The 14742-nt window shown below is 34.1% G+C and overlaps 1 protein-coding gene across 2 annotated transcripts in view; it reads left to right on the top strand.

The window, feature by feature from the left end:
* Positions 1-14742, top strand: part of ATP9B (ATPase phospholipid transporting 9B (putative)) — a 150473-nt gene that overhangs the window by 34349 nt on the left and 101382 nt on the right. For both annotated transcript variants that reach the window (XM_054514570.1, XM_036402314.2), the window contains exons 6-7: positions 6957-7015; positions 13337-13388. In XM_054514570.1, coding sequence (XP_054370545.1) covers positions 6957-7015; positions 13337-13388 — 111 coding nt within the window. The remainder of the gene's footprint in view (positions 1-6956; positions 7016-13336; positions 13389-14742) is intronic.

The raw sequence follows: 14742 nt of genomic DNA, 5'->3' as shown, positions 1-14742 counted from the left end.
AACCCTTCATTTTGTGGCTTCTTCTAGAAATAAGGAAGTTGTCAATGAAAATTGGGTTTGGTCACCTTAAAGATTTAAAAGTAGTATACAGTAGTGTATAGGTAAAGCCCAGTAGTTATATCAGGAACTGACACATAGAGAGAAGGGACTTACTAAAAAGAAGCTTTAAAAATGCCCCTTTTTAAAAAAAGGATATCAGCTTTTAACCTACAAGACTGTTTGTCATTTTGGCTTTCAGACTTTGGTGTCAGTGCCATCATGAATTCATACTTGAATTTTGTTCTATTTTGTATGTTTTTTGGAGACTGGTCTTCTATAGAAGTAAAGATTCAAAAATTCTGCTTACAATGAACTCTGAATCCCATGTTGACAATTATGTGTGATCATTGAATTAACAGTCTTTTGAGTAATGACTAATTTTAAGAGTGAAAACATTACTGGAGTCACCACTCAAAATTGTACTACATGTTGCCACAAACCCATATATAAAATCATAAGTAGTGATAAATTTCACTTTTTTCCTAATATAGGGTTCTTCCATAATGAGGTATTCTGAAAAGGAGAGATGTAATTTTGATACAAAAAATGGGATTTCCTCCCATCATAATATTAGACCAAAATTTTTTGCATGTTTAAAAAAGATGTAGGTTTATCTTATTTATCTGTGTAAATTAGTAAAATCAAGTACTGTGCTTCCATAGACTATTTTTAAAAATAACTTTCAATATAATTACCTAATTTTTTCATATTGACAGTATTCTTCAAGTGGAAAAATTTAGTTAGGCCTACTATACTAAAGTACAGGCTAATGGTTTGGAGAAAGAAGGCTTTGTTTCTTGTGAATGAACAAACTTGATACTGATTTAATTAAAAGCCTGAAAACCGATGCCACTCTTAAGAGTCACTTTTCAGAGTGGAACTGCACTTTATACTGCTCTAGCATTTTTTTTCCTAATGATTTTATGACTTGTGCTAGTTTTACAGTCTTCTATTTGAAATATTTATTTTTTTCCATCTTAAAGTGAGAGAAACTGACATAGAGATGTTAAGCAGGTTGCCCATGCTCAAACTAGACAGTAGAAAAAGTTAAAATTAACAAGGCTCAGTGTTCAGTTTTGGTTGATAAAAATGAAAATTTAATGAAAATAATGTCTAGTTAGTTGTTTTCCAAATTACATGTTTACTAAAGGAAAATAAACATATTTGTTGCACTAGAAATTATTGGGATCTAAATTGTGATTAATTACTTCCATAAAAATATTGTGGGTTGGCTGATTTGTATAAACTATTTTTTTTTTTATACAGTGCTGTAGAAGATTAAAATTGGAGAGTCTGTGACTATCTATCAGGCTTAACTTTCCATTGGAGTCTTCCTTAGTCTTGGGGATTCCTAAACATGTAAAACGCGTGAATGCTGTCTTATGACTTGCATGTTGCTAGTGTAACAACTTCTGACTTTTGAGGTTAAGGGTATTCATACTAGTAACTGTTGAGGACTTAGAATTTCTTTCTACTAATTCAAAATCTTGAGTATGTATTTATTGTAATCAGCTTTTTTAAATAATTATGAGCTTTTCAGAGCAGGAGATCAAGGGGGAATGGGGCATCTCCTTTAAGGGTTACTTATTTGTAGTTGGACAGGTTAACATCTATAGGCTAATTGTGATTCATGAGATATCCAGTGATACGCAATTCCCTATTTGACATGTAACATGGAAAAGCTCACTATGTTGCATGGTCCCCACTTGTTGAATTTGCAGTGTGTAACTTTGCACTTTGTGAGCTGGTGAACCTGCTAACCATAAAGTTTGAATTTATTCTGGTTTTTGAGCCCTTCATGGCAAGTGATTAAATGTGCAAATCAGTAAATGCATTGAAGATTTAAGTGAGCAAGTCAGTTAAGTGTACCTGTCTCATGTCTGTCATGTGATTTTTTTCCTTTGTTTACTTGATGCTTGATTATTGTATTGAATATATTACATTGTTCAGTGTATGAACAATTCTGCTGTCCTAATCTTATCGAGATGTTTGCTGCAAAATCTGCTTTGCTGCATATGAAAGTCTGCAGATCCTTAACAGACAGCTTTAAATCAGCTTTCAAGTTTAAGTTGCAAGGAAGAATTTCTGTTTCAGAGTGGTTCACCTGCATATCCTTTTCTAGAGTAGAAAACTGCAATGGGAAAAAATTTAAACCTGGGCATGCAGGTTTGGGAGGTCTTCTGTTTTTCTTACCTGAAGGACAATTATACTTTTAACACAGGCTTATATACAGTATACAGTAGTGTACAGGCTTTACCTATACACTACTGTATATTACTTTATTCTCTTGTGCACTTAGGTATGCCTAGTTAAGTGCCTATAAAAAACTGCTATTCTGAAGCAGAATCACCTCAAGTTTATAAACAGGCTATTATCTATTTCATTAGCCTGTTAAAAGCCAATTGTATAATAAAATTGTAAAGCCATTTTAACTCTTCTCCCTTTCCATTCTTGAAGTTGGCAGTTCCGAACCTTTCCTAGTGAGGTTTGTCCGTGCAGTGTTACCGAAGTTTCCAATAAAAAAAAAAGATCAAGAAGAAAATAACTTACTATAATAGTCACAATTACTAGTAGCAGAAGAGGCCTGCATCTGTCACTTTATTTCATAATGTTTAGCATGTTGCAGAACTCTCACTTTGCAACCTGCAAAGCAAAAGAAAAATTGAATGTCAGGAGAGAAAAGTTCAATGAAATAATTCCATACAGGATTCAAGTGTGAAAGCTTAGCTCTTGGCTGTCTCCTTAAAAGCTATTAAGGAATGTAATGATGTTGAAAACATACATTTAAAATGGTGTCAAATTAAGAAAATATCAATAACCCGTAATTAGTATACAAGAGGGAAAAGTATGAAAGCTAGTATGTTTCTTTTGGAGACCCAAAGTGATTTCAATTCTTTTTTGTTAGAATTTCAGCTCTTCAAGAGCAGGTTGTCCCTCTGCTTTGAAAAGCCAGTCCATTAAGAAACCACACTATATCTGAATCTAGAGGTACAACATTAGGTCATTATTGCTTGTAACATTTCAGACCTAGTGATGATTTTATTCCTGGTATTCAGATCATTTGCAACAGACAAGTTTTTAAAAAATTAGATACATTTTGTCTGATTAGGGACTATCAATAGAATCAGTACTATCAACAGAGACAGAATTTGAAATTTTAATGTAAGAAAGAATTTTAAATAGAGCCAGAAGAGAGGAAAAATCAAGGGGACTGTTATTCCACTTTTTTGCATTGAAGAGATTGGATAAGGAAGAATTTTACCCAAGAGTAGACAGGACACATAGGAGAGAAGATAGGAAGCTTTTTTGTAGAGTTTTACAATTAGTGGTTAAAGACTAACCTTGCTTCACTATATAAGATGGAGTTTGAAAGAACAATCTACAGACAGCACTTGCTCTGAAAGATCAGCATCCTCATCTTGGACTCACTGGAACTTTAAGTTTTCCTCTGCTGCCTGCCTGCTGTGTTCTCCTCCAACTTCCCATTATGTTATGTGTACTCTAATTATGCTGACAGTTCAGGCTAATAGATTATCAGGAAGAGCTTTCAAAGGTGTACACTGCCATCAGTCAAAAGAGTTTTGTGTTTATGGGTTAGAGACAAGCATTATTACTAACTCCACAAACAGTACTTCAGAGAGTATTCAAGGTACCATGGGCAAGGTGTAACAGCAACTTAAAAATAATTTGAAAATTCTGTTTTCAGAAGTGTCTTTCACTGTTCTTTCAAGAGTGGCAATCAGGTGATGGAGACACTTTTTAATAAAAAGAAGCATACAAGTTTATACACATATTTTGTTTACTTCATTTCCTATTTTTTTGTGTGAAGTACTTGTTAGCACATATGAGATATTTATTAGTTTTTCAAATCATTGCAGTTCATTTAAACTGGCTTTATCTCGGGAGTATAATGACTTACTACAGACACATTTCAGTGTTCCTGTTCTGCATAATTTTATACATTGCTTTAGGCGAAAGCCTTGCGCCTTGGTGGACTATAAAGTCTGGATGTGCAGCCACTTCTGACAGCTTTGGACTTTTTATTGGTAATTACACAGATGGTGAAGTGTGTTTTGCTATGGAGATGTTTTTAGAGAAAAATAGTTAGCAAAAATAATTTATGCAGTGAATAACATTCAGTGTCTTTTTTTCCTAAATGCATCTTCACTAAGATGTAGTATTGCATTATTTTAATGTTCTCTGAAATGGTATCTAATGAGTCTCATTTTTGCTAGCCTAAAAGAAAGCTTTATGTTGACTTTCCAGAATTTTAAGTCACTTTTTTAATTACTGCCACATTTTATCGTTTAGTATTTATTGTAATATATCCTGCCATTCAAATTTATTGTAGAATTGTCCTGTATGTATCAAAGGCCTTTTCCTTATATGTGAGGATGTACAGGATGATCCAACAAGACATGTCAGTGTCTAATAAAGAGAGCATTCTCTGTTATACTAAGCCACCTAGAAAACAGTCTGATAAAAAAACTTTTCAATTAATTAAGTGAAATTCCTGGAGTTGCTAAATGAAGTACAAACACAGGTGCAGTGTGCGTTCTTCTTGGTGTACTTGGCACCAAAAATCTTTGCTTTATATCTGCCCTACATCATGGTGCGCATGAACATTCTACCTTCTCTTGAACTTTCAGGCTTAGTGTCTTTTGGTCTTTACTGTAGGTGCAGTTATGGCCTAACTGTGGAAAATCTGATTGTTTAAGCTGATAAAATTGCCAGTAGTTACATTTGGTTAGTACGTCTAAATAGTTTTACTCATACATGACTGTATAGGTAGTGTAGATCTGGGACTTGACATAGCTCATACAAGAATTTTTGTGGCTGTTACTGCTATAATCAAGTGATTGACTGATAAATTTATGAAAATTGTTAGCAGAAGAATAGAAAACAATATAGGTAATGCTATTCTTTTGATAAACCAGCAAATTTAGAAAGCAAAGTAATGTTACAATGTTTTCTCTGGTATATACTATTCACTTCTGGTCAAAACTTCCAAATTTTTAAGGAGAATTCACAGGCTTGTGGAGGTAAGCAGCTGAAATATGTTGATTTTATGTCAGACTGTTCTTTTAGTGGTTGAGCTTTAGTATTAGTTACTTTAAATTTAAAAAAAAAAGATTTTGAAGCACTGACACTAATTTAATATCCATAGGTATCTCAAAATTCTTGTAAAGAATTGCTGATGTTCTTGCTACAGCTTTTTGTACTTTCTGCAGTCTTCTCTTACTTCCTCTCACCTCACAAATTTATCTGTTGAAGACAGCATTTATCTTGTATTTGAGAGCAGAGGACAGAAAGTGCTTATGGCAAGTGAAAAATTGAACTACTGTAAAAGGTCACTATCAGTAGCAAAGTCTGGCTCTCAGAAGTAACTTTGCAGACAGGCCAAACAAAAATTGTGATTTTTCCTGACATTGCACGTTTTTGAAGTGCTGTTTTAATGGAAAATGTATTAAATATTAGCAGTATGTTGCAGGAATACATCTATTATTGACTGAATTAGACATAAAGCAGCTGCTGCTTTTGCATGAAATTTTAAAGAGCAAGTACTCAAAATAATTACTCATAATGTGAATCTTACTGCCTTTTACTAAATGTAAATATAAATAGAAGGAATTGTGGTCTTTCTTTACTGAGGGTTGTAATGAGAAGGGTCTCATGGATTTGCACCCTACCCTAGTTTTCTTTGCTATACTTAGTATAAATGAGATGTGACTGTGCATTGACAAATCTGCTACTCATAGTATTTTTGATTAAACTTTAAAATTTTGCTGCTCATTCTGTGCTTTTGTGTGTCTTCTGTTCTAATTCATTCCACTTGTCATTTAGAACTCTAACACCTTGCCATGTTTTGACATGCTTTCTATCTTATACCTGCTGCTTGGAATCGTGGTAGTACTTCTGTTGGGGGAAGATCATACTTACAGGGGCTCAGGAGGCTATTCAAATGTGTGTGTGTGTGTGTGTGTGTGTGTGTTTATATCCTCAGGGGATTTTGGATTTTGGTTTGTTTTTAAAGGGAAGTCACTTTATTTTGGAGTTGTAGACCTGGGAGTAGAACTCCTGAATTCTAATAATTCAATATCAATATTCAATATATATTCAATATTCAAGATAAATAATAACATATTTTGGGCAATAGCTTAACCCCTCTGTCTCAGTTTTCCAGTCCATCAAATAAGAATGTTAAAACTTAAGACTCTGACAAATAATAATAGCCTACAGAATGTATGGAAATTAAATGGGAAAATGTATTGTATATATTTTTGAGTGAGTTGTTCACAGCAGTTACTGAATGGGCAGCTTTATAGAATGAAAAACTTCTATTTCAACTTTTGATATTTTACTTTTATGGTATTAAATCTTTAGGCATTTCTTTGACTTCAGAGAGTTTTACGATTTTCTGCTATAATTGCCAACATTATCAGACAGTGCCAATTACATCAGAAATGTAGTGGTCAAGCAAAGTTACCTGTTGGTAACTGTGCTGTGAATAACAACTCATATGTGCAAGACTGCTCCATGACTATAAACCTAACAATTCTTGTCAGACAAAAAAGTGCTGCCTAGTAGATGTGAAAAATTCCTTTTTCCAATTTTACAACTAATTTTACAACTCTATTACAGATACTATAGATCAGACTTGGGCATCTGCCATATGTATTTTTCTCTAATACTTCTACAATGGCTAACTGGTTACAAAAGTGGAATTTTTTAAACCACTGAGTTATTTATGCAAACAGATGAAATGTATTTATCAATGTATTCAGCAGAGATCTGTTTTGTATCAGTTGTAACATTTTCACTTAATAGTAGCATCTATAAATAACACTTACATTCTGGGATTTATATAATTGTTGTTCTTTATTAATGTTAATTACATTTCTTCTTTTTTTTTTAAGGTAAAGTGCAAGTTAAGAGTTCAGACATACAAGTTGGAGACCTCATCATAGTGGAAAAGGTTGATACTTTTAAAATATATTTTAGAGACTAAAGATTATTAACATGCTAATTATCTTCTGAAGAAAAGTGTATCAAGGTACTTATCTGTGAAGTCCTAACTAGCTAGTATTTTAGTTCAAGTCTTATTTTAGAATCTTCAAGGAAGTCTATCATAGAATTAATTATATTTTAATTGAGTTTATATATTTATATTTTATGAATAGTTATATGGTTAAATCAATCTTGTGAAGGGAATACAACTACAGGATTAAATTCCTTGAAATGTGCTCTGCTGAGTGTTTTAAGATGTCTCCTTACTGATACCTTCCTTCTGATGGTTGAATCAGTGTTTCTCTGTCTGAAACTTTCAAGGATCATCTTTATTTATATGTGTGTATATATTTATATATTTGTGTCATTTTAATATAATATGTATCTAACTATATATAATTAAATAATAAGAAAGTGTATATGTTTTTTAATGGACAGAAAGCTTTCCAGTTTGTTTGCAGATGGTGAGTGAAAGCTGTGAATTCTTTGCTCTAATTGCAACATTATAAACGTTATAATAAAGATTGTTGCTTATTTCAGTCGCCTTTCTGGGCTACTAAGAAATTATTGTGATCTTAGAAGTCAGCTTAAATTGGTTGTCAGAGGTAACTATTTTTGCTTAAAATGATTCTGGAAAAGTGATTCACTTTCTGGGTGCCTGCAACTAATTCCCTTCATGCTTTGTGTCAGAGAGCTGATTCACTGAGATACTGGAAGGAGGCACCTCAAATTGAAGCTTGTATCTACTTCTGCTTGCTTTGGAAAACTTCTGTTTCCTTCCTTTCTATTTCTTATAATTCAAAGAAAAAAACAATACACCCAGGTCTCATTTGGCTTGCTGCTTTCAGCTTAAAATAGATATATTTTCATGTAGTTTTCACCATTTCTTGCTTTTTTCCTGTTCTTTTTTGTCTGCTCTGTGTACCTTATATCTTTTTGGGCCCTTCTGAGCAGCAAGTACTAGGCTGTACAAGAAAGGCACTGGTATGTCTGGCCTTTACATCTGTTTTGCTTTATAACTTGTTACTTTAGAGTGCAGGTGGAATTGGCTTGCGTGTGCCTGCTTCTGCCTATTCCAGAACTTCTAGGAGACTGAGATACTTGCTATGATTTTTATTAGGGAAGTTTTTGGTCCTTCTTGAACCCTAAACCTGGAATTAATTATTATAGAGTGCAGGGAAGACTCTGATGGCTACTTATGTAATCTGGCTTTCCTGAAATTCACTGTGATCCATCTGTCTGTTGGATTATACTAGAATTTGGAAAACTGGAGTTACTTTGGGGATCATTCTGTCATGCATGAAGTTGCTATTTTAGCAGTATTTGCAGTAGCTTTGATCTCATATCTTGTGAATACCTGAAGTTTCTAATGAAAAAAGTCATGTTTAAGGATTTAGAGAAATAATGATTAATGGGGCTTTTTGATGAAGATTTGTGTCAGGTTTTGTCAGTAAGATGCATATAATGGTTTGAATGTAGTACTTCAGCTTCAAGCTCCCTACTGCCCCAGCAGAGCTGTCTTTTTTCCTTTTGACCTAGCTGGGGTGCTTTCAGGCTAATGAAATTAAATGTTTTCTGGTTCTGTTGAGGAGTGTATTTTGTTGGAGCAAGCAGTTTTCAATTTCAGAGTATGACTCTTAAGCCAAAGAACCAGTCAGGAGTGAAATGTTCAATTGCTCACTCTAATGGCAGAGAAACAAGTTAACATTGTATTTGACTGGTAGATGCATCAACAGCATCAGCTGTGAAATTAATGACTCACTTGAGCTGAAGATCCATATGTTAACTAGTGACTGCATCACAAATACTAACAACTTAGGTGAAAGGCTCTTCTAGATTTAAACTTTTAATATCCTGTGATCGTCTTTTTTTTAATAGTCCTAATTAATTTCAAAGTATTTCTTAAGTGACTGTAATATGCTTAAAATAGTTTAAAGTAATAAATCTATTGTTCCAATTGAAAATTTCATATAGCACTATTACTAAGCATGATGAAGCCTGAACAGATGAAAACATTGCTTAATTTTAAAAGCTCAAAGACATTCATATCTGTTAGCTGAACAATGCCTTGAGAATTGTGTTAAAATGCACAATTTTAGTTTCCTGTGGAAGCACAGTTGTGCATAGTGTTGCTAAATAAGACAATTGAAAGGATGAGTTGTTGAGTTCAGATATTGTTATTTAGACACTGTACCTTATTGACTGTTTGAAATACATTTTGAGACTGTGAGGAGGGTATAAAACTCAAAAACATGTTTAGTTAATAATAATAACTACACATTTATGGGACAACATTTAACAATAACAACACATAATAGTGATTTAAAGCATGAGAACAGTAATGCTTTTTCTTCAAACCTTGAGAGCTTTTCTTGGAGCTGTAAAGGTACACAATTTTTACCTTAATCTTGTGTGCAAAGTGAAATTAATCCAGTATTTGCAAGGATTGGAGCTAATGCTAACATGCAGTGTTTCACAGCATGCAGATCCAGGAAGACAACTGGGAAGCGCCTGTTCTATTTATAACTCAGAAGCAAGTGGGAGTATTTTAGTTAATGATAGAAGTACATGGTCCATTGCATGCATGGAGAAGGAAGGACAGCAAATGCAGAATTCCAGGGGTCTGTAGCTATGCACAATTGAGGGGAATTGGAAGACTGACTAGGGAACAGGAAAAGTTTATGTAAATAACATTTTCTTGATAATAACATGAGAAAAATATGAAAGTAATGTGAAAGCTATGAGAAGAGTATTTTTAAAGTGAATATTGTAGTCTGTGTTGCAGGAAAGTATCGGTGTCTTCATGGCTTTCTTGTTTACCAGTCTGGCTGGTATTCCTGGATGGCATAGTTACTTATGAGAACCCTGGAGCTGGGGAAGCACTTGCCTTGTATTGACCATTGGCTGGCTGTAGTTAGATCTCTAGGACTGAATCTGGAAGTCTGTAAACACTGAGATAAATGGAGCCCTCCTTCTCTGGATCCCTAATTCTGCCCAGATTTAAGAAAAATAATGTATTCAAGTAATTTTCATGACTTACATATTCAAATTTCAGTATATGTTAATAAACATTTCTGGTATAATCTCCACGATAATTGAGATTATGTAGTTTTTTCATGGGTTTCTGAATGCTTGAAGTTGTATCTGTTGTCATTTTAACTTGTTCTACTTTGATAAATATGACATGAGAGGGCTAACGTGATTGACATACTGCTGCTGTTTGACTGTGACAATGTACAACAGAATTTAATTTTCTCCATAATGAGATGTTAAGGATTTTTGTAGCATACTTGCCATCTGTTTCTATGTAGTCACACTTTTATAGTGAGTAGGTATATATCTGCAGGGCTATCTTTGCTCTCCAGAGTCAGCAATAATAGTGACAATGTTTTTGGTACCTAGTACTCCTGTAGTGTCTTTCTGCCCACTTCCAAATTATGAAAAATCTGATAATAAAACAAGATGTTAATTTAAAATACTTTAAATACAAGTCAATCTCTAGCCTTCCCTACATGGTAGGATACATTCAGATACATTTATGCCGAAAAGGTTTCATTATTTTACAGGAAAGAAAAATTAGCAAGAGAGAACACAAAAGGCAAAATTAACATCTATTTTTTGTATTAAAATGAGAAAATATTCACATGACTAATTTGATCACAGTCTATAACTTTCTTATTGGGGGGGCAGAGGGGGAGGAGTTGCTTATCACCCTCTGGTGATCAGTGTCAGGACACGAGGAAATGGAATCACAATGGTATGCAATGACAGTACAAGGAGTAATGGCTTTAAATTGAAAAAGGGTAGATACAGATTAGATAGTAGCCAGAAATTCTTCACTGTGATGGTGGTGAAACACTGAAACAGATTGCTCAGAGAAGCTGTGTATTCCCTGTCCCTAGAAGTGTTAAAGGTCAGGCTGGATGGGGCTTTGAGCAACCTGGTCTAGTGAAAGGTGTTCCTGCCCATGGCAGAGGGTTGGAACAAGATGATATTTAAGGTCCCTTCCAACCCATACCATTGTATGATTCTGTGAATGAAACTGTCTTAGGGAAAGTTCTGGGTAAAGGCTTGTCACTGTGAGACTGGACAGTCACTGGAACAGGATTCCCAGAGAAGTGATCATGGCACCAAACCTGTTTGAGTTCAAGGACTGTCTGGATGTTGCTCTTAGTCAAATGACTTAGATCATAGATAGTCCTTAAAGCAGCAGGGAGTTGGACACTGTGATCCTTATGGGTCCCTTCCAACTTCAGATATGCTATGATTCTGCCCAGTTTTGTCAGGCATAAAGTATCTGAATCTTGGATACTCTGTACGAGGCTAATGTTTCATTCAGTCAGTGTGAACTGAAATGTGTCCTCAGTGGAAATTGGTAGTGACTTGTAGGTACCTCCTTTGTATTACCAGAACTTCTATTTAATTCAGTATTAGGTCATTTGACAGTTATTTTTGCAAAATTTTTGGATGTTGGTGAAGTGTTTTAGTTTGTTTACAAGTAACTGGAAGTTTGTAGGCATGAAGTCAGTAACCTGAAACTCATGTAATGGATTTATGTCAGAGCTGGCAGGGGAGCTGCAAAAATGTATAGCTAATCTATATTAAGACTGGATATCTGTTTAATTGTTATTGTCACTTAAGGACAGAATTATTTCATTTTGAAGTTGCCTTTTCCTTTTCCTCTTTTTTCTTTCTAAGAGGTGCAAAATAATATAGTTTAAGGTTAATATTTTTTCTGCATTTTTTTCCAAATTTGAATGAGTATTCCTACTTGAATCTGGGCTCGTGGTGGATAATAAATTTCACTGCAACCTTTATTATTAGCTCTTATAAGGCAAGATTCAAAGAAATGCTGTACTAGTTACAGATGAACTGCCTTTTCAAGGTGAATACTGTTGGCATACAAGCAACTGAACTTTGTAAAAGCATAAAGAGTTAAAATGGGAAATGCTGCAAATTAGGAAATACTTATGGTGAAAATGCATCATTTTAAGTTATGCAGAGGGTTTTTTGCTACCTATATAGAATTTTCAGGTAAACTAAAACATGCATCTATGTTTTAGTGTTTTCCAATTTCCTCATTTTTCAAGCATCATTTTTGCTTATGATAGTAGCCCTCTCTGTAGCCTTTTATGGCGCCTCTTTACCGAACTTCCCATAGAGAATACAGTTACAATTGCTTCCAGTCCCATTTATAAACTGGTGTTGCTGAGAGTATGTTACAAGGAGTGGTGAGAAGCACAGAGAGCTTGCATCATGATATTTTGGAAGCTAAGCCCATATAACACATAGTCTGGCAGTTGTCTCTGGCAGATCTCTTCAGATCACACTATTCCAAATGGCACTGTTGTGGTGACATGCTGATTTTAGGAAGGTTTCTTTGGATTAATAGAAAACCTTTTTTTTCCTTTCCAGTCCTGTGTCTTGCAAATTTTGATATGTTGGTTATTTTTGCTTTCTTTGCTTTCTCTGGTGTTTCATTCCTAAACCCTGTGTTGGCCATGTGTAACTGGTGCTGGTAGATGCATTGGAAACAAGTGGAAAGGGAACTGAGGATTTGGGTAGTCATGTAGCAGATGCCATGTGTGTGGGAGGCTGGTATTGTTCATCTTGTTTAACCTGTGAAAGCTTAGAAAGCCTTTCTGTGAGGAACAAATAATTGAAAACTTGATACAGACAATTCTGTGCTGGAAAGGGAAATGACAGTATGGATACACCTGACTGTGCATGTGATTCTGTGTCTTAGTGAGGAAGAAATTCTGTTCATTTTACATATGTGGAATAGGAAAATGCTGTTCCCTAATTTGCTATTTCCCCTGTGTGTGTTTGTGTGTATTGGAAGAGAAAAGAATGCTTGGTATACATAACATTTGCAACTTGAGTGCCAAGACTGATATTTTAAATTTACCTTCTTTTTTTTTTATTATGTGTGCTAACTGAAGTCAGAGTTTTGCTCAGTGAAACTATGTTTTAAAATATTTTGATTACATATTTATATACTTGAAGTACTGTTTTCAGTCAAGAAAATGTTAATCTGTTCTTCAGGTATTTATGATTCTCTTATAAAGAACATCTGAAAGAATTAGCTGTTGTTTGCTTATGATATAATTTTTCGAAAATATTGATTTCTGAATTGCAAATGCTTAATGTAAAGTACTGCAAGAAATCCTATTTTAATTGAGTTTCAATCCAAGTGTGACCTTTTGGTGATAGATCTTAATGGACTTTTGATTGGAATTCACTTTTTTCGTACTTAGAAAAAATATACCTTTTTTCTTTCTTCTCTCAGAATCAACGAATCCCATCTGACATGGTGTTTCTGAGAACCTCGGAAAAAACGGGTATGTTTTCACAATTCACATCGGTTACATGATAATGTAACCACAATTCTTATTGATTACATGATTGGTGGTTTTGGTAGAATTTTAGATTGTACATTGTGGCCAATTTGAAATGGTTGAATAGATTGATGGACCTCTTCCTTCATCAGATTAATGGGAGAGAGTCCATACAAACGCATTATGCTTGGACTGTAAACCAGGAGTAATTTTATTGCAAACATGAGACTTTTATAGATATGTTTCTCTACATGAGTGGTTTTATGAGTTGTTTTAACAAAAGATTTAAATATTAAAAATGCTAAAAATATTTAGCAAATAGATTTATAAGACTGCATTTGATTAGTATGATTTGTCATTATTTTCACATTTTGACATGATTTGCAACTGATCATTGTTTTGCAACATACCTTTAAATGTCATCTGATTGTGTTTCTGTTATTAAATTTGCAAGAACTTAAATCTGAACCTCCTAATATGTGTTTAAAATAACTATTTTTGGAAAAATTTATTACAATGATCTGAACTCCTGAAATAACTTTTTTTGGGTTCTTTTACTTTGAAATAATACTGCCTTTTTAGTCAGTCAAAAAAAAAAAGCCAAAAAACCAGGAATTTTCTTACATGAGAGAAAGAAAAGTGCTGCTTGTTAGCTCCATTTCTCTTCACATGGTGATAGGGGAGTACTCTTAATCTTTGAGAAACAAATATTTCCTTTATAGGAACCCTATAATTTATAGCTGTTTTGTAAACTTTAGAAATTACTACTGGATGCCCCTGTGTATAACTCAAATGAGTTTTCCTCCTTTATATTACCATTTCTCTTCAGATCCTGAAGAACTGTCTGGTATTTGTCAGACAGCACTAAATTTCACAAAGCTAATAGCTGTGATATTGGTAAGCCCCATATTAGTGCACATAGTATTTCACTGTGGCACTGGAGTTCTATCATATATTTCAGATAAAAGCCTAAATTTGTAGAGATCATTTGAAAAAGAAGACAAAAATACTTCTGATAGCCTAAGGAACTCGAGGAGAGCTATATGTTTGCTAAAAGAAGAAGTTTCTGTATATTTACTGTGTCTTGTTAATGCTGATTACATGCAGTGGGCATCTATAACTGGCCTGGAGTGACAAAGTCTTCTAGTGGTCTTATATAAGCTCCATTTTTGTTAACCATCCTCTGGTTCAGGATACAGGGATTTTATTTTTATTCCCTCTCAGAACCCCAATCTATTAAAAAGTCTAATTTTCTGTTTACAAGCAACAGGTTAACTAGTTTTATTGGTGCTGCACTTCTTTAAAAACAAAAAAAGAAAGCAAAACCACACAAAAATAATTTCCTAAACTTCAAGCA

Source organism: Molothrus ater, chromosome 1 (assembly GCF_012460135.2).
Source record: "Molothrus ater isolate BHLD 08-10-18 breed brown headed cowbird chromosome 1, BPBGC_Mater_1.1, whole genome shotgun sequence".
Taxonomy (NCBI): domain Eukaryota; kingdom Metazoa; phylum Chordata; class Aves; order Passeriformes; family Icteridae; genus Molothrus; species Molothrus ater.
The sequence above is the reverse complement of the archived record's forward strand: the minus strand, read 5'-3'. Positions and strand labels throughout refer to the sequence as shown.